This window comes from Cynocephalus volans, chromosome 8 (genome assembly GCF_027409185.1).
Source record: "Cynocephalus volans isolate mCynVol1 chromosome 8, mCynVol1.pri, whole genome shotgun sequence".
Lineage (NCBI taxonomy): Eukaryota > Metazoa > Chordata > Mammalia > Dermoptera > Cynocephalidae > Cynocephalus > Cynocephalus volans.
In genome coordinates, this window is record NC_084467.1 from 145,814,193 (window position 1) to 145,833,440 (window position 19,248).

A 19,248-nucleotide genomic window follows, 5' to 3' on the forward strand; every position below is an offset into this window, starting at 1 on the left:
AATGTATTTTTAATAACTCCCATTAGAAAAGACTCAATATTTGTTAGTTTGTCCCGATTGTTTCAATGCTTTTTCAGATATCCATAGCAATAGCATTGGTATGTTTCTTTATTGTGATAATTTCAGATAGGTGATTGTAAAATAATGTTATTTTGCTTTGGTTTCCCGCCAATCATTGTTCCTGGACATCAATAGGCTGTTCTGAAAAGGTTTAGTCTTGCACTTGCTTTTCCTTCTCCTTCTTTAATTCTTTAAACCTACTTGTGAGGTTAGACATATGTAGGCTTTTCTATTTCCCTTAGAATGCCTTCCCCAAAATGAAATTTTAAATAAACCCTCTTTATGGTGGACAAAAAAGTGATTGGCCCTGCTCTGTAGGCTCGTGTTTTTGTAAAAACCCTGTTTCTTTCCGTAGAATGAAGATGCCGGTGACTACACGTGTGTAGCTAGCAATGAAGCTGGGGAGGTGGAGCACAGCATGAGTCTGACTCTGCAGAGTAAGCTGCTTAATTGACGTCTGATGAAACACGTGACTTAAGAAGTGTTGCCTAATAATGCGTGTTCAGGTTCCTCACCTTCATAGCAAGTATATTAGGAGCAGCTTTCAGAATGTGTCTAATTTAGTTTTCTGTTGCTGATGGAGCAGTTGTCCTCAAGCATAAAGTGGATACACTTTGCCCAGATATTTTTCTCTGTTTTATGGAACATATGCAGTGTAAGATGGCAATTGATTGGTGGCAGAGCTTTTTTTTCTTTACAACATACTCAGCAGAGTACCTTTCTTGTAGTTCACCACAGTTCTTGCAACATGCTTACGAAGATGTCATTTTATGGCACTTTAAAAATATTTATTAAAAATGAAGACTCTTGTAAATGAGCTCAAAAGTGCTTCAGGTTGATTGCTGTCAGTCTTTCATGAAGTAAGTGTATGTTCTGCATGGGATCCTCATGCACATCGTGAAGCCCTTTAGCAAAAAACCATCAGAAAACAGAGCTTTCGTAATTAGAAAAATATGAGAGACTCCAGTGACCCACTGGAGAGTCTACCACATCAGGGGCTCACCCTAAGACATCATCATTGAGGTAACAATTTAAGCAAATCATCTTATTTTGTTAATAAGCCAGTATTTATTTAACAGAATAACTTTACATTTTCTTCATTCACTACTGAGTGATGCTCTAGACTAGTATTTCCTGACAGCTGTTTACCAGGTTACATTCTATAAGACTTAAATAGATAATTGACATTTAATAGATATCTAAGACAATGTTTTATTAAAGTACATGTCAAACAAAACCTTATGGGATGTTACTATGGAAAAAATAGGATTCTATGGTCAAATAAGTTTTAGATAAAATGGGCTGAACAAAGTTTATTCCTTTATTAAATACAGGTATATAAAGAACACATACTATGTGCCCAGCCCTGCTTAGGTGTATCAAGTTTCTTTACTGCAGATCTTTCCAGAAATGTTAATATCCTGTTGTGAATTATGGTTCAACAAGAGGAGAATATAATACACCACATTTTCCAAATGAAAGTTATTCCCGTGACCTCCTTCCTCTCTTTGTTGGGTGAATATAAGTAGGGCAGCACACAATTATTCTCTCCTAGAAGAGTGTTCCACTGACCCAGTTTAAAAAAGGCTGCAGTAGATCAGCTCATACACGGTTGTGTATAACAGAATACCTGAAATGGGTAATTTATAAGGAAAATGAAATTTATTTCTCACAGTTTGGGATGCTGGGAAGTCCACAGTTCAAGGTGAGAGCCTTCTTGGTGGGGACTCTCTACAGAGTCTGTGCCAATGGAAGGTATCACAGGGGGAAGGCTGAGCCAAAGCACATTTCCACATGCTTTCTTCTCCATATACAGCTCCCAGTCTACTCCCTGATAACCCATTAGTCCATGAATGGATTAATCCATTCATGAAGGCATAGTCCTCGTGATCCAATCACTTCTTAAAGGCCGTACCTTTCAAATACAATCCATTCATTTATACTCTGGTTTCTCAAATACAATCCATTCATGAAGGCATAGTCCTCGTGATCCAATCACTTCTTAAAGGCCCTACCTTTCAAATACCACATTGGGGATTAAGCTCCAAGATGAGCTTTGGAGGGGACAAATATTCAAACCATAGCATCTACACATACTGACAATAAATTCATTTTAATAAATGAGGCATAGGGTCGGCCCATGGCTCACTCGGGAGAGTGCGGTGCTGATAACATCAAGGCCCCGGGTTCGGATCCCATATACGGATGGCCAGTTCGCTCACTGGCTGAGCGTGGTGCTGACAACACCAAGTCAAGGGTTAAAATCCCCTTACCAGTCATCTTTAAAAAATACATAAATAAATAAATAAATAAATGAGGCATATAAAGAAGCCAAAAATATAATTTGGCTCAAATCACCTTAGTAGAGTCTAACATAAATCCTCTCAAGTAGGCACCATTTTTAAAGACATAGAAGCTGCCAGAGGTCGTAAAGAGCAGAGGCGGAATTTGAATCAGAAAGCATGATGGCAGGGCCCATTCTTTAGGCTAATCTGCTCAGAGATTTTAAATTTTTGATATTTACTAAATAAAACAGAACTATGAAAATTTTATCAATGGCAGTTACAACCTATAACCTTAGTAGTTGGGAAGCAATAGTGTTTTATAAACAAAACAGCCTAATTTTTTTCCAAATAATATTACCATATAATATATGATTAAAATGTTAATATAACTTCACAAAAACTAAGAAACACTATGTGCTTTTTTCCCATAGGTCCTCCCATTATCACTCTTGAACCAGTGGGAACTGTAATTAATGCCGGTGGCAAAGTCATGTTGGATTGTGAGGCAACTGGAGAGCCTCTCCCAACCATTACTTGGTCCCGTCAAGGGCACTCTATCTCCTGGGATGACCGAGTTAATGTGTTGTCCAACAACTCATTATATATTGCTGCTGCTCAGAAAGAAGATACCTCGGAATATGAATGCATTGCTCGCAACTTAATGGGTTCTGTCCTTGTCAGAGTGCCGGTCATAGTCCAGGGTAAATGAGATCAGAGGGATATTCAAGTTAAACAGTAATAAATATTTTTAAGCATCTTAGTCCAGATTTCCTTTAAGATACTTCTAGATGATGGGGGATAGGACAAAGATCACATCACAACTGACAGACTGAAGGGACTAAAACAATAAGATTAGAGCTTTAAGATGCCAAGTTAATAATTCAAAATCTCAAACTACATTTTTGATTTAAACCTAGGTCAAATTTATTCTCAGAAATCAATGCATATATTTTGCTTTCAAGAATGATTTACATCCAAAAGGTAAACAGTATATAAATTTCTTGGTCTCAAACTCTTCCAGTAGCAGAGTCCAAGTAAGTTAGAATTGCATCTGATAGGAACCTGTAGTTAATAGATGTTCTTCTCTTACTCTTAGATTTTAATTTTACCTTAAGGGAGAACGTCCATAATTATAGATTCAGCTCAATTTTCAGTACATATCTTAAATAGAATCTGATGTACAATTTTTTATTTACAATACCTGAGACAAAGTGCAATGTTTTATTTGCAGTTCATGGTGGATTTTCCCAATGGTCTGCATGGAGATCCTGCAGTGTCACCTGTGGAAGAGGCATCCAGAAGAGGAGTCGTCTGTGCAACAGCCCCCTTCCAGCCAATGGTGGGAAGCCTTGCCAAGGGTCAGATTCAGACATGAGAAACTGTCACAATAAGCTATGTCCAGGTACACCTTGGCATGTGTTTAATAGATACTCATTTCTGTTCCCTACCTATGGATTGCCTCAGTGTTAGCACTTTCAGTTGAAATATACCTGATGGTGTGATGGTTCACCTTTGCATAGTGGACGGTAGCTGGTCAGAATGGAATCACTGGGAAGAGTGCACAAGGAGCTGTGGACGTGGCAACCGAACCAGGACCAGAACGTGCAATAATCCTTCAGCTCAGCACGGTGGGCGGCCGTGTGAAGGGAAGGCAGTGGAAATAATCATGTGCAACATTAGGCCTTGCCCAGGTGAGAATCCACTGATACCATTAGAACAAGCAAACTTATATTTTTAACTTCATTGTGAAAAGATGTTATAGCCTGTACTCTTAAGAATATGTTCATTTTCTATGTCCTTACTTCAGTTTCGTGGATAAACTTGGGAAGGTAGGACATGAATCAATGTTAAGTAAGATACCTGATTTAATTGAACATGAAAAAAGGCTCCAAAATATGGTGTATTTGTTAATCATGTAGAGGGAACATAAGTATTTACAAAGTCATAAGATTTTAGAGGTCATGGGGACATCTAATCCAGACATTCGTTTTAAGGTGAGAAAAATGAAGCCTAGAGAGGTTAAAGACTTGCCCAGAAAATCACAACTGGTGAGGGGTAAAATACTAAGAGCTGCCATTCACTAAATACTTACCCGATAGGGACCACGCTCGGTGCTTTATACACATGTTGTTACTGATTTTGTATTTTAGGGCTCTTTCAGATTAATGTAACAGAAATCCAACTTTAACAAGCTTAAGTAGACAGTTATTTTTTCAGGTATGATCGAATCCAAAGATTTGGACAATGTTTTCACTAGCATGTTTTCCATCTCTCATCTCTGCTTTCCTCTCTTTGGCTTTATTCTCCATTAAACTCTTTCCATGTGGTGGAAAAAGTGACTGCTGGCAACTACTGGCAACTACTGGCTCCCAGGGGCCTTATAATCTAAGTAAGGCCTCAGAGAAAAGAGTTCCTCTGTCCGTCAGAGTTCACATCGGCCCCTAAGAACCCCATTTGATTTTGTCTGGGTCACATGCTCACCCCTGAACACTGCTGGGTCCAGGAGGAGGATACTACTACAGGCATCATGGGTGACTTGCCCCCCTAGTGTTGAGAAGGACAGAGCTCCTTGACAGCCCTCCAAAAATCATCTGCAATAGAGGAGGAGATGTTTGTTCATTCATTCATTCATTCAACAAATATTTATTGAGCACCTACTCTGTGCTCAAGGCACTGTTCTAATTGGTAGAAAGATAAACAGACAACATCTTTCAAATATTGATAAGTATACTGAAGAAAAAAAAAAAAAAAGCACTGCCCTGAAATCTTAAAGAAAATAAACCAAAAGCCAATTATCTTTAGTCTTAATTAGAAAGCTAATTGTAATAGTATGATGTTCTAAAATAAAAAGAGCCAGAAATACTTGATTAGAGCAAATTTTATACAGTTTGTCAGCTATGATAACTATATCATAAAAAACTTAATGACACTTGTATATGCCCTAAAATAAAAGTTAAGTTTTTTCTCCTCATGTTGAGTAACTATTGGCTTACTGTCTATTTGCTTACTGTTGTTTTGCTCACTGTTCTGTTGGCTTATTGTTTTTTAGGCTTTCTTTGGTTATTCCCTCAGCCCCTAAACTGATTAAATTTAGCTATTGTTTTGGCATAATGTCAGTGGTGTCCTAGAGCCAGTCAATGACAGCACGTGTCTCTTTCCAACTGAGAGTTTAGTGAGGCCATATCAGTGGGTAGATATTGACTATAGTGGGAGTATCTATACCACAAAAATTAGCAGATGCTACAAATCAAGAGCTTTCCTCCCCACCCCAGACAGCTGGTTGTCAGATGTGTTTCTCAGCTCACCACTGCAGATGGGCAAATAGCCTAAGGGGCATGAAGAATCTTACGGCAGGAGAGATTTGCTTTTAGTACCAATTTATTTTTAATGTCAAACTTATGGAAAAGTTACAAGAATAGTACAAAGGACTTCTATATAACCTTTACCCAGATTCACCAATTGTGTGTATTTCCTAAAACCAAGGACGTTCTCTTTCATAAACACAGTATGATTATCAAAATTGGGAAATTTAACATTGATACAGTAGTATTATCTAATCTTATCATCTAATCTCTAGTCTGTATTCAGATTTTGTCAGTTGTCCCAGCAATATCCTTTATAATTCTTTTTTTTTTTTTTGTCCTGTTCTGAAATCCAATCCAGGATCACACTTGCACTTACTTGTCATGTCTCTTTAGTCTCTTTGAATTAGAAAAAATTCTCAGCCTCTCTTTGTCTTTCGTGGGCTTGATATTTTTTAAGTGTACAGGCCAATCATTTCGTAGAAGAGTTTTCAATTGAGATTTGTCCAATATTTTCTCATGATTACGTTTAGATTTTGCATTTTGGTGGGAACACCACAGAAATGATTTTGTGTCCTCAGAGCCTCATTTCAGAGGCACACAGTGTCAGTTTGTCCATCCAGCTGATGTTATTAACTTTGTTTGTTTGTGTCAGGTGGTGTCTTCCGCTGTGTATTTTTACCTTTATAATTAATAAGCATTTTGTAGGGAAACTTTGAGACTATATAAGATCTTCTTATCAATCTTTCACCCACTCGTTTTAGCATCCATTAATGATTCGTATCTTCTATATTTATTACTGACTTTGTATGGTGAAGAAGAGCTCTCTTTTTCTTCTTTATTTCTTGATTTATATCAGTAAGAACTCAGGTATCACTCGGTGGTTTATAATACACTGTTATTGCTATTTATTGTGATGCTCACATTATTCTGGATTTGGTTAGCAGAGGCAGCACCCTCAGGCTAGCTTCAGTGCCCTCTTGAAATGTCTCCGTCATTCTTGGAGTACTTCCTTACCTCCTGGTCCAAGTAGATATTTCAGACTTATCTGGTACTTTCTCACTGCCCCAGTTAAAAGAGTATTTTTATTTACTTACTTATTTATTTATTGGAAGCTGGCTGATACAGGGATCTGGACCTTGCTGTTATCAGCACCGCACTCTAACCAAGTGAGCTAACCAGCCAGCCCCTAGAAGAGTATTTTTTTAAATGCCAATTCTTCCCCTAAAAAAAATTAATATCTTCTCAAATGGCCCATCCTGCCATTGAGAATCATCACTGAAAGTGTGTGTGTGTGTGTGTGTGTGTGTGTGTGTGTGTATTTATTTATTTATTTATTTGTATAATACATATTTATATTTAAAAATATTTTTTTGTATATACAAGTATTGAGAGAGAGAGATATGTAGAGTTACAAATTACTTAAAGAATGGGCATTTTTCAAATGTGTTTCTGAAAACTGTTGGGACCTTTGAGTGAGGCTCCTAAGAGCTCATAGCTCACACTTGTGTAGTTCTACTTGCTGTGTGTCCTGCACTGTTCCAAGCACTTCCCATCTATAAACTCATTGTTCCTCACCCCAGTCCTAATGAGATAGGTTCTTTTATTATCTGCATACTGCTGATAATGAAACTAGGCACACAGAAGTCAAGTCACTGGTGCAGAATCTCACAGTGAATAAAGGCAGGGTAGTTATTCAGACCCAGGGCGTCTGCTGCCAAGTCCCTGCTGCTAGCACCGTGCTCTACCACCCTTCCATAATGAGAACTGCAACTTAGTCGCAGCAAATTCAGTTGTTATGTTTTGCACTTTTCTCATGTACTAATTCTTCTGTAGCCTTTTTTTTGGATTGTCTGGGTGTCATGGTGTTTTATGCGTTCTCTGGTTTATATTATCATTTTTCCTTTTATCATACCATTAACATAAAAGAAACATTTTACTCTACCACATTTTATGTCATAAAATTTATTTCTGGCTTGGGTTGTCTGTACTGATTAAAAATAAAAAACAAAAAGGTCTTCAACTGAAAACCTCTACTTTTATGTAGTAGGAAGTAAACAGATATTAAATATTAAATAAATAAATGTCACCCAATTGTGTATCCTCTAATAAAAAATGCATTTGTACCATATGGCTTTATATTGTGAGAGGTCTGGCTCTGATTGACCAACAGCCTTGAAAATAGAATGTCTTAAAATAATTGGAACCGCAGACTTTTTGAAATCATGTAGTCCATACCTGAGGATCATGAGCATTTGCAACCTGAATTAATGCAGAAGTCGTTTTGAGTAATGTCTGTCCCATATTTAAAGGCTTTCTTCTTTCCTCTTAAGTTCAGTGAAGTATTTTTTCATGCACATTCTTGTTGGCTAAAGTAAATTTGTGTTACTCGGTTTATCTGTGACTACAAAGCACAAAGGTAAGTTGTCAACTCTCAATCAGAGTTAATTATAAGAAAATGCAAAACATGTTTTAAATATTTTCCAAACAAAGCAGACAAATGATACTTTCATTACTTGGTTTTTGACTTGTTCTTTTGGTATCTTATAGATTGTGTTAAAAGAATATTTAGACACAGACCGGAATGCCCCTGTTTTGGTTCATATCTTGGTTAAACTGAATGACTAAAAAAACATACTTTATGAGCCCCGTATCTAGAGAGTTTCCTCAAAACAAACATACGAGCTGATGCTGCCTTGAACACAAGGGAAACCATAACGTTGATTCTCAGCCCATGCACCTGGTTGACAATTTAAGGTTGTTCCAGTCTTGTGGTCAGATGGCGTAATGTGTTAGTTACAAAAAGGAAGGCCTTAATATCACTTCTTGGAAACTACTAGTCGATTTTTTTCTGTTGTTTAGGAAGCAGGTGAGTAGTTATTCAGAACTTTTAATTCATGAATATTATGTCATGGAGAAAATGTTTCAAAGAGTTACAACTGTGCAAATCATCATGTTGTTGAAAGATCCAAGTACATATGTAAGTATGAGGCTGAATCAGTTTAAAGATGTGATCTCACAGTCTGCGGTCCGAATTATCATTGTGGAAATGTTTGTACTGTCCTTAACCACATCTAGATCTGTTATACAGCCTTGCTCCTAAGCTCCCAGTTCCTTCCACTTTCTCCAAATCACAGAACATAGACAAATACTTAGCTAGTTTTAAACACTAGCTAAGATTGTGTTTACATACGGTAGTTTGAGTAAATTTAATTTTAACAGCCCCTTTGGATAATTGTAAGCATTCCTTTTGGCATTAGGGAGGTCTTCCGAATTTCCCTATAGACACAAATTCCTCTGAAAATTTAACTAGAAGGAGAATGGAAGAACTTCATTTGTTATGTTTCTTTCTGTTCAATTTCAATTATTTTAGATTGTGGGCTAATTAACTCATTACTGAGTTCATTTATTTTTATAATTTTGCTTTTTAAACATACATGTTCTGTGACTTGAAACTCTGTTTCTTGGGTGTTCGTAGTTCATGGAGCATGGAGTGTTTGGCAGCCTTGGGGTGCATGCAGTGAAAGCTGTGGAAAAGGGACCCAGACAAGAACAAGACTTTGCAATAACCCACCACCATCATTTGATGGGTCTTACTGTGATGGAGCAGAAACACAGATGCAAGTTTGCAGTGAAGGACACTGTCCAGGTAAGAGAAATAATGGAGTTTATACCTTTAATAAATTAATATCTACCTCTTATCTAGGTAGTATGTCAATAAGAGTCTATTGCATTTTGACTGTACCCACAAAAACATCACTTAAACTTAACATTGCCCAGGGTTTAACCTGATTGTTTTTAGGTAGTAACAAAGTACCTACATTTTTCTCTTAATCCAGTTGATGGCAAGTGGGCAACTTGGGCCAGTTGGAGTGCCTGTACTGTGTCCTGTGGTGGAGGTGCCAGACAGAGAACAAGGGACTGCTCGGACCCTTTCCCTCAGTATGGAGGAAGAAAATGTGATGGGAGTGACATCCAGAGTGATTTTTGCAATAGTGACCCTTGTCCAAGTGAGTGTTGGAAATAGTGAGTCAACATTATACTTTTTAAAAGTTTCATTATGACCTTAAATCCTTAAAGTTAAAATATTCTGTTACTTGGCTTTTTGACCTCTAGTTTAGGATGTCAAAATGTTGTGTGGTTGCTGTTGTGTCTGTGTAATAGCATAGATGCCATTGATTCAGATGGACAGGGTCTGCATCCTATTTCATTTGCTCTGTGTAGAACCAGCTACGAGTGCAGGATGAGAGCACTCTTGAGCACTAAGTCTTAATGATGCTCATAGTTCCTTTAAGGAGGCAAACAGACAGTTCTCACCAAGCTAAATTTTTCGATGCTAGCAGCAACTGGATGTCTGGAAATGTGGGTTACACCGTGTCCTGAATGCTACAGCCTTGCCTCATCAAGAGCAGAGACCCTGTCTCATGCATACCCTCCAGCTCTTGGAATATTTTAAGATTCATTAAATGTATGTTAAATGGAATCACACAATCACTAGACTGTATGCCTAGTTTTTGGTGAAAATAACATCTAAACCATGTGCCTTTGGGAGTTGCCTATTTATAGATGTGTATATTTCTTTTCAGTTCCTGGGGAGAGACTTTTTCATACTTTTTGAATGCATGTCATTGTTTAGCACTTCTCGTTTTTAGAGCTCTCTTTTTATATCACATGGTTCTGTGTTGTAGCCCACGGTAACTGGGGTCCTTGGAGTGGCTGGGGAACCTGCAGCCGGACCTGTAATGGAGGGCAGAGGCGGCGGTACCGCACGTGTGACAACCCTTATCCCTCCAATGGAGGAAGAGCTTGTGGGGGGCCAGACTCGCAGATCCAGAGGTGCAGCACTGACATGTGTCCTGGTGAGCATCTTGACTTCTGACAGTAGAACGAGAAAAGCATTTTATTTAGTGCTCATTGTAGCAGCCCCATCATTTCAGACCTTAAAATGAAAGTTGAACAGGCAGGGGCACCGTAAGTGTAGATTTTAAAAACCAATCTGTTAGTATGGACTATTCCGTTCTTGTTCACAGTGGATGGAAGTTGGGGAAACTGGCAGAGTTGGAGTCGGTGTTCTGCCTCTTGTGGAGGAGGTGAAAAGACTCAGAAGCGGCTATGTGACAATCCAGTGCCATCTAATGGTGGCCGTTCCTGCCCAGGAGATGCTACTCAGGTATCCAGATGTAATATACAAGCATGTCCAGGTAAGCAACTAAAATGGACTTTGGCAAGACCATTGCTAGCATGTTTATAGCCTTTGTGGAAATCACAAAAAGATGCCACTCTGAGCCCAGTGCCAATTCCGGGAGGAGGAATTAGAAAAACTGTGCTTTCTTCCCCCTAGTTGGTGCAGCTGTTTACTGGTGCTCATAGCTGGGTTTTAACCTCTGCTTGCCCCCTTCCAGGCTTCCTGGTAAAAGGCTATAATCTGCATGGTCATAGATGGTAGTCCTGGGCTTGACAGGTAAAAGGGTGAGGCAGAGTTGGGGAAGATGGGCTGAGACTCCAGGTTAACGATGAGGGTGGAGAAGTGACTGTGTATCCAACAGAAACACATAATTGGAGACCATTCATTCACAGATGGGAATATGAAATGTGAATGTGCCAAGTAAAATAGGGGTCAGTTCAGTTTAAGGAGAAAGAATAGGAGGAGTTCAAGTGTCATAACCCAAGTCATACATCATGGCTAGATATTCTAAGTGATGTAAAATCCAGAATTCTAGAACTTGTGGACCCCAGAAGGAGTTGCTGGGATTCCAATAAACGGTGGGTAATACTAAATACCTTGTCTTGGAGGACAGACTTCTAAAGGTTGTAAGAAGACCAACACTAACAGTTTCATATTGTTGAAATGTCAGGATACCACTGGACTTTCCAAAGCTTTAAGGTTGATTTAAAAATAAAATGTCTGTGAAAATCAAGAAGGCCCATTTGACAGAGTGAGAGAGACTTACGTGAAAAGGTTTACGGGGCTTAGACAAGCCAAAAGGGCAGGTGTCTACCAGTCAATTGATCAGCATGTCTGCTCAATATATCAACTGATTTTGAGCCTCCAACCTGAGGCACGGTGACAGTTCTGGTTTCAGTTGAGGCATTTTGTAACTCAGCCTCTGGTGGTAACAGGGCCCTAATGGCAGCAGAAAATCCAAATAGGTGCACAGTCTGGATTATAGAGTCTTGTTTCAAGGATCCCAGCCAGGTAGCCAGAACTAGGAGACATATGTTGAGCACTGGGACTCAAGTTCCTCTGTGTGACTAAAGAGCCAGGGTTAAAATGGTAGGCCATGATTGTCAGTGATGACCCAGAAAACCAACTAAATCAGTGATCCTGCTACCCTTTTTCCCTCTGTTTAGGACTAAGGATAAGAACCAAAATGGCCTATCAGGTTCCAAGTGGCCCTACTGTCCACTTCCCTGAATCATCTTGCAGCATAGTTCTCATCACTCTCCAAGCTCTCTGCTCCTTTTGTTTTCTAGGGTGTGGCAAGCCACTCCCTCACCCCCAGAAGGGTGACACATGCTGTGTTCTCTACCTGGAAAGCCCTTCTCCTGCCCTCCTTGACTTAGTTAAAACCTAAGCTTTCTTTAGATTTCCACTCAATTTTTCTTCCTTCTCAGACCTCCCTGAGTTGTCGACACCATGTACATTTAGTGTACTTCAACTTGACGTTTATTTGTGGAATTCTGATTAACGTCTGCCTCCGCTCCCAGACATAAACTCTATGAAGGCAGGAGTTTACCAGTTTTTTGTTGTTGTTGTTGTTTTACCATTTTTTCCCCTCAATACCTGACAAATTAATGTAGTCAAAAGCATGAAGGCTGAATCAACATGGAAAAATGTGCTCTCACTAATTATCAAAGTAATGCAAAAAAAAAAAATGGTGAAGCACTATACTCATTGATTTTTCTAAGGCTGGATAGAATTGTATTTCTCCCCAATATATGATACATGATAATGGTATCAGAAATACGTAGTGCTTGCTTTAAAACATATTCAATTAAAAGACACTGGAAAATGAATACTTATTAATTTCACTATTAGCTTCTTCCCAGGGTTTCCCTCACTTGTCAAAGCATGCAATTCATTTAAAAGAACATTTATTAATCACCTATTCTATGGTAGTTACCAATAAGAAAGAATGAAATTACTATAGAGATACTTTTAAAAAAATGTATCATTATTTTTCAACCAAATTGCCTTGGTATAAATTTTATAGCACTGTCAAAAGTACAATATCCTTATCAAATTTTCCTCAACTTAAACATTTTCCAATATATCCATAATATAATGAACTTGACAAACCCTTGTATTAGTCTATTATCTGCTGCTGATAACAGAACAGCTGAAATTGAGTAATTTATAAGAAAAGTAAATTTGTTTCTTACAGTTTTGGAAGCCAGGAAGTCCAAGGCACATCTCGGGAGGGCTTTCTTGGTGGGAACTCGCTACAGAGTCCTGAGGCAACAAAGGGTTTCATGTAAGGAGGACTGGGTGAGAGTGTTTCCACAAGCTCACTTGCTTTCCTTATAAAGCCACCAGTCTACTCCCTGATAACCCATGAAACCATTAACCTATTAACCCATGAATGGATTAATCCACTTATAAAGACAGAGTCCTCATGATCCAGTCACCTCCCAAAGGCCCCACTTTTCAAATGCCATAGTCTGATTTCCCACCGTCTTAACACTGTTACAATGGGGTATCAAGCTTCAGTGAATTTTAGGGAAGTATTCAGCCCACAAAAATCCTCAATCTAATAACCAAGACTGAACAATTTGCCTTAGATACTCCACATTTATGTTGGCAGTGACTTGTAACAAGGTTTAGAAGCTGTTTTGTTGGAAGATCTCTCCTTTGCCTCCGTGTTCTCTTCCCCAGTGTGTAGACTTGGTGCCTTTGTCAAAGATCAGATGGCTGTAGGTGTGTGGGTTGATTTCTGGATTCTCCATTCTATTCCATTAATCAGTGTGTCTGTTTTTATGCCAGTACCATGCTGTTTTGGTTATGATAGCTTTGTTCTCATGAAGGATGTAGTAGATAAAAAAAGAACGTAGGTGTTGTTATTAACTATAGTCACCATGTTGCACAATAGATCTCTTTTTTTGAACTTATTCCTCCTGTCTAACTGGAATTTTGTATCCTTTGACCAATGTCACACCCAGCCCCTGGTCACCACCAATCTACTCTCTACTTCTGTGAGTTCAACTTTTACACTCCCCATAATGTATCATATTCTTTAAAATTTCTAACAATAGATTTTATGTGTTCTCAATGTGAAAATACTAAGTGAAATAATGCATATGTTAATTAGCTTGATTTAGCCACTTCACAGTGTATACATATTTCAAAACAACATGTTATATGCAATAAATATATACAATTTTTTATTTGGCAATTAAAATAAATAAGGCAAAAAAATTCCATAGGTTTTGATGCCAAGCAGATCCGTGTTCAGATCCTCATTTTACCACTTTCTAGCTATGTAATCATGGGAAAGTCACTCAATTTCTCTGAACTTTATTTTCCTAATCTGCAAATTATGGCTACTTAAAGCTTCCTTAAAGGATTGTTGGTAGGATTAAACCAGTTAGCCTGCATTAAGTTTTTACTACAGCATGTGGCATACTCATTGTCATCATCATTTCATCACCGTCAACAAACACATACCTTTTTCTGGTTTGGGGACTGGATGCTGTTCGTATTCCTTGGCTTGTAAAATAGTACTATGATGTGTACGATTGGAAGGAGCCTAGATTTATGGGGGATGATTGGTGTTACATGAAAGTAGAGTGTTGTAAAGCTTATTATTTCACTTTTAAATTCAGATGTCACATGAACTTTTTGATCTTTGAGAAAAGATTTGTGGTGTCTCTGAATAACTGGCCTTCTTTTCTCCCACATAATGTTGATGGAATTTCTTCCTTATCCAGGAATGTTTTTTCTTCCCCCGATAGGTGGTCCCCAGCGGGCCAGAGGAAGTGTTATTGGATATATTAATGATGTTGAATTTGGAATTGCTTTCCTTAATGCCACAGTAACAGATAGTCCTAACTCCGATGCTAAAATAATACATGCCCAAATTACCAATGTACCTCGCACTCTTGGTAAGTCTCTTCGTTTATAAAAGTTCATAAGCCTCTTCTCAAAAACTTACATATTATTCTTCATCTTATTATTGCCACTTAATGTTTCTAGAGGATGCTATTACTAAATCATCAGTATAATAGTCCTTAGCTGTATCCCAATGGTAAACTCTTGAAGACACATGAGGTACTGGTATTTATTTTGTTGTCCAACATTTTTTAGAATTCATCCTTGTGAATAACGTGCTGCAAAGACAATAATAGTAGACTGTAAATATTTTGCTTTGTCACCTTTTTATCCTTCTTTTTAGGTCCAGCAATGAGAAATATAGTTTCTGTTCTAAATCCCATTTATTGGACAACAGCAAAGGAAATAGGAGAAGCCATCAATGGCTTTACCCTCACCAATGCAGTCTTCAAAAGAGAAACCCAAGTGGAATTTGCAACTGGTTAGTTTCAACTGAACTTAGTATTCTACTAGTATAAAAAAATATGATTACTGTGAGAGTTGGTGTTTAAGAAAAATATATGTTTCCACAGAGAATAATGACAAAGTTTTTGATGCAGTCTTATCATAAATGATATAAAAACAATTTTATATTATTTATTTATTTATTTTTTCCTTATAAAACTACCATGTATTTACTATTTACCATGTGCCAGGCATGGTGCTATAGCACAATTTTATATTTTTTGTAAACTTTTACTGACATGAGGTCTCTAAAGGGCTGTTTTCAAGCAGTATAGTAATTTCTATACCACAAAGATTTATATCTCATCTTTTCTGTATCTTTTCTCTTCAAATCCTTAGAAAAGACTTTAAAGGCCAAACAAACAAGGAAAGTGAGTCATTGCTGTTAACAGACTTTCATCTTTAATCCAAGATTTAATTAGGATGCCTTATAGCAATTCTTTACCAAAAAGGTGGGAATAAAAAGAAGCAAATCTACAAGCTTTTTGCTTTATCCCTAGTCTTGAAGAGTTACGTGTTAGCTATTCATGGCCCTTTCCACATACACATAGGTTTTTATACAGCTCCATTTCAAGCCTCTTCAAAGTTGTTCCGCCTCCAAGGCAGTGACATTTAAAGAAGAGTGGTTGAGGGAGGGCCTATGTTTAATGAGCATTTTATCAGCCCAAATGACAAATGGGTCTTTTCATGGCCATCCACTAAGATGTCTTTTGCTACTCATTGAAGCATCAGAAAGAACACAGCCCTGAGGCCAGACTTGTGGTTGTTGCCGTTCTGTCTGGTGAAGCTGTCTGTCTCTTCTCATAGACAATCCATTTTTGTAGAAGTGCCCTGCTATTGCTTGTGATTTTAAAGTACAGAATTATGCACATAATCATATGCTACATTTTGCCACATAAAGCAAAATTTTTGAAGCCTAACTCTTTAACTGGGAGACTAAGTGCTAATTTAATTTTCTGATCATCTGTGTTTATTCTAGTTTGAACTGAAAGAACATAGCTGAACTGGTATGTAAGGTAAATCTACTGTGTGCTTACACAAACCATATGTTCTTTGCTGTTAAAAATAGTGCTTTATAATTCCCAGGAGAAATCTTGCGCATGACTCATGTTGCCCGGGGCTTAGATTCTGATGGTGCTTTGCTGCTAGATGTCATTGTGAGTGGCTATGTCCTGCAGCTTCAGTCACCTGCTGAGGTCACTCTAAAGGTAAAATGTCAGAATAACTCCTCTTCACTGTTTATTAGAGTAACGGCAAGAGTGTGAGTCAAAGATCTCCAGGAAGAGCACAGAGAACTTATGTATTTTCCCTTGTTCACTTTGGGAAGTAAATGCCTAAACCACTAACGTTATAAATGATTATCTGGTCTTTGTTTAAAAACCTTCAGGGACACATCTTTACAAACTCTCTTAGTGGTTTTCTTACTCTGCTTATCAGGACCAACATCGCTGCTATGTTGATTTAAGCTATTTGTTTCATTTTCTTCAGACAAAGAAAATAGTAGTTCTTGCATAAAAGTTTCTGTGTACATCCCTAAAAGTATTTTAGAAGTTAAAGAATGGTAACAATCATGCTTTTACATCTTTCTTTATCTGGACCTACAACTTTGAGTCTTTTATTAAGCTATAATTTATGACAGTAAAATTACAAAACTAGTTACAGTTAAAAGGTTCAAACTGCAAGTTATTTCCTCAACATTACTATCCAATTACAATTTTATTTAGAACTATGCATTTTTAGCCCCTAACTATTTTTTTTTTTCCTCATCCTGCATCTTATAGCACCTGTATTAGTCTGTTTCTATTGCCTATAACAAAATACCTGGAACTGGGTAATTTATAAGAAAATGAAATTTATTGCTTACAGTTTTGGAGGCTGGGAAGTCCATAGTCCAGGGAACACATCTGGTGAAGGCCTTGGTGGTGACAGTAATACAAGAGTGACATGGCAAAATGGTGGAGCAGAGAGAAAGACTCTCATGTGCTCTCCTTTTAAAGCCCTCAGAACCACGTCCATGACAACCATTATTAATCCATTCATTAGGGCATGGTCCTCAGAATCTAATCACATCTTCAAGTCCTCACCTTTCAATTACCATAATAAGATTTCCCACCCTCTTAACAGTCACAGTGGGTGTCAAGCTTCTGATACATAAAACTTGGGGGACACACTTCAATCCATATCATTCCACCCCTTGCCCCCAAAGTTTGTGTTCTTCTCACAGTAAATGCATTCATTCCATCCCCAAAGTCTTAACGTGTTTCAAGTCAAAAGTCCAAAGTTGAAAGTCCCTTCTGTGAATTAAAATCAAGTTATCTACTGCCGAGATGCAGTGGTGGGACAAACGTAGGGTTCATATTCCTATTTGCAAAGGGAGAAATAGGCCAAAAGAAAGGAATAACAGGTCCTAAGCAAGTCCAAAACCCAGCAGGGCAAGCATTAAATCTCAAAACTGGTGAATCATTTACCTTGACTCCAGGTTCGACAACCTCTGCACACTGGTGTGGGAGTTGGGTCCCCAAGTCCTCGGGCAGCTCCACTTCTATGGCTTTCCTGGTCTGAGGCCATGCTTCAGTTCTCCAAGGCTGGCATTACAAGCTGGTAGCTCCACAAATCTGGGGTCTCCATGGTGGTCCCACACTCATGGCTCCACCAGACATGACACTGATCATGTTTCTCTGCTGCAACTCTGACCCCATGTTTCCTCTTGGCATCGCTCTAGTGAAGACTCTATGTGGTGAATCCTCCTTTGTGACAGATCTCTTTCTGGGTCCCCAGATTTTTCCATACATCCTTTGAAATCGAACTCTGGCATTTGAGAGCCTACAGACTTAATACCAAGCAGACACCGCCAAGGCTTCTTGCTTGTATTTTCTGAAGCCACAGGTCCAGCCACACCTGGGGCCAATTTCGCCACAGCTGGAGCAGTCTTAAGCACCCAGGGTGCTGATGTTGGAAGCCACTTCCTGAGGTGGTCCTGGGTAGTGAGCCCATGGAGGATGCCTCAGGCCTGTCCCCAGAGACCGTTCTGTCTCCCCAGGCCCCTAGGCCTGTGATGGAAGGGTTGGCCCCAGAGATTTCTGTGGTGCTTTCAGGGCTTTTTTTGCTTCTCTTAATAATCCCTTTCTTCTGTACTAATCTCCTTAGCAAAGGTCGCTGGACTACACCATTGCATTTTTCTCCTGAAAATGCTCTTTGCTTCTCTACCACATCCCTAGGCTACAAATTTTCCAAATCTTTATGCTCTACTTTCCTTTCAAATTCTGGCTTTACATCATGCCTTTGCCTTCATAAGTCAGCATAGGCTGTTACAAGTAGCTGTGGCTTTCTGAATGGTTTGCAACTTAGAAATTTCTTCTGCCAAATATCCTGGGTCAGCACCTTTAAGTTCTAAATTCCATAATACTCATGGAATGAACAGAATGCAGCCATATCCCTTGCTAGTTTATAGCAAGGGTGATCTTTGCCCCAGTTTCCAATAAGCCCCTTCTCATTTACATCTGAGATATTCTTAGAGTGGCCTTTACTATCCATATTTCTACTCAGCACCATTTAACCAGTCTCTAAGAAGTTCCAAACTTTCCCTGGTTTTCTTGTCTTCTAAACTCCTACCAGCAGCTAGATTTTTTTCTAGCCCACCCCTTCAGATTTTTCCAGCTTCTCCTCAATACCCAGTTCCAAAGCCACTTCTACATTTTCAAGTATTTGTTATAAGCAATATCCCACTTCTCTGGTATCAATTTTCTGTATTAGTCTGTTTCTGTTGCTTATAACAAAATACTTGGAACTGGGTATTTTATAAGAAAAAGAAATTTATTGCTCACAGTTTCAGAGGCTGGGAAGTACAAAGTCCAGGGAACACATCTGGTGAAGGCCTTGGTTGTGACAGTAATGCAAGGGTCTCACATTGCTGAATGTCATAGCAGAGAGTGACTCTAATGTGCTCTCTTCTTAAAGCTCTCAGAACCATGCCCATGACCACCATTATTAATCCATTCATTAGGGCATGGTCCTCAGAATCTAATCACATCTTCAAGACCCCACACAT

The 19,248-nt window shown here is 38.6% G+C and overlaps 1 protein-coding gene across 1 annotated transcript in view; it reads left to right on the top strand.

Moving 5' to 3' along the window:
• HMCN1 (hemicentin 1) overlaps window positions 1–19,248 on the top strand; it is a 414,327-nt gene that overhangs the window by 362,228 nt on the left and 32,851 nt on the right. The window contains exons 86-96 of the mRNA XM_063104004.1: window positions 416–497; window positions 2,777–3,046; window positions 3,577–3,747; window positions 3,866–4,036; window positions 9,126–9,296; window positions 9,487–9,657; window positions 10,336–10,506; window positions 10,678–10,848; window positions 14,600–14,749; window positions 15,040–15,177; window positions 16,287–16,408. Of these exons, the coding sequence (XP_062960074.1) occupies window positions 416–497; window positions 2,777–3,046; window positions 3,577–3,747; window positions 3,866–4,036; window positions 9,126–9,296; window positions 9,487–9,657; window positions 10,336–10,506; window positions 10,678–10,848; window positions 14,600–14,749; window positions 15,040–15,177; window positions 16,287–16,408 (1,788 nt within the window). The remainder of the gene's footprint in view (window positions 1–415; window positions 498–2,776; window positions 3,047–3,576; window positions 3,748–3,865; window positions 4,037–9,125; window positions 9,297–9,486; window positions 9,658–10,335; window positions 10,507–10,677; window positions 10,849–14,599; window positions 14,750–15,039; window positions 15,178–16,286; window positions 16,409–19,248) is intronic.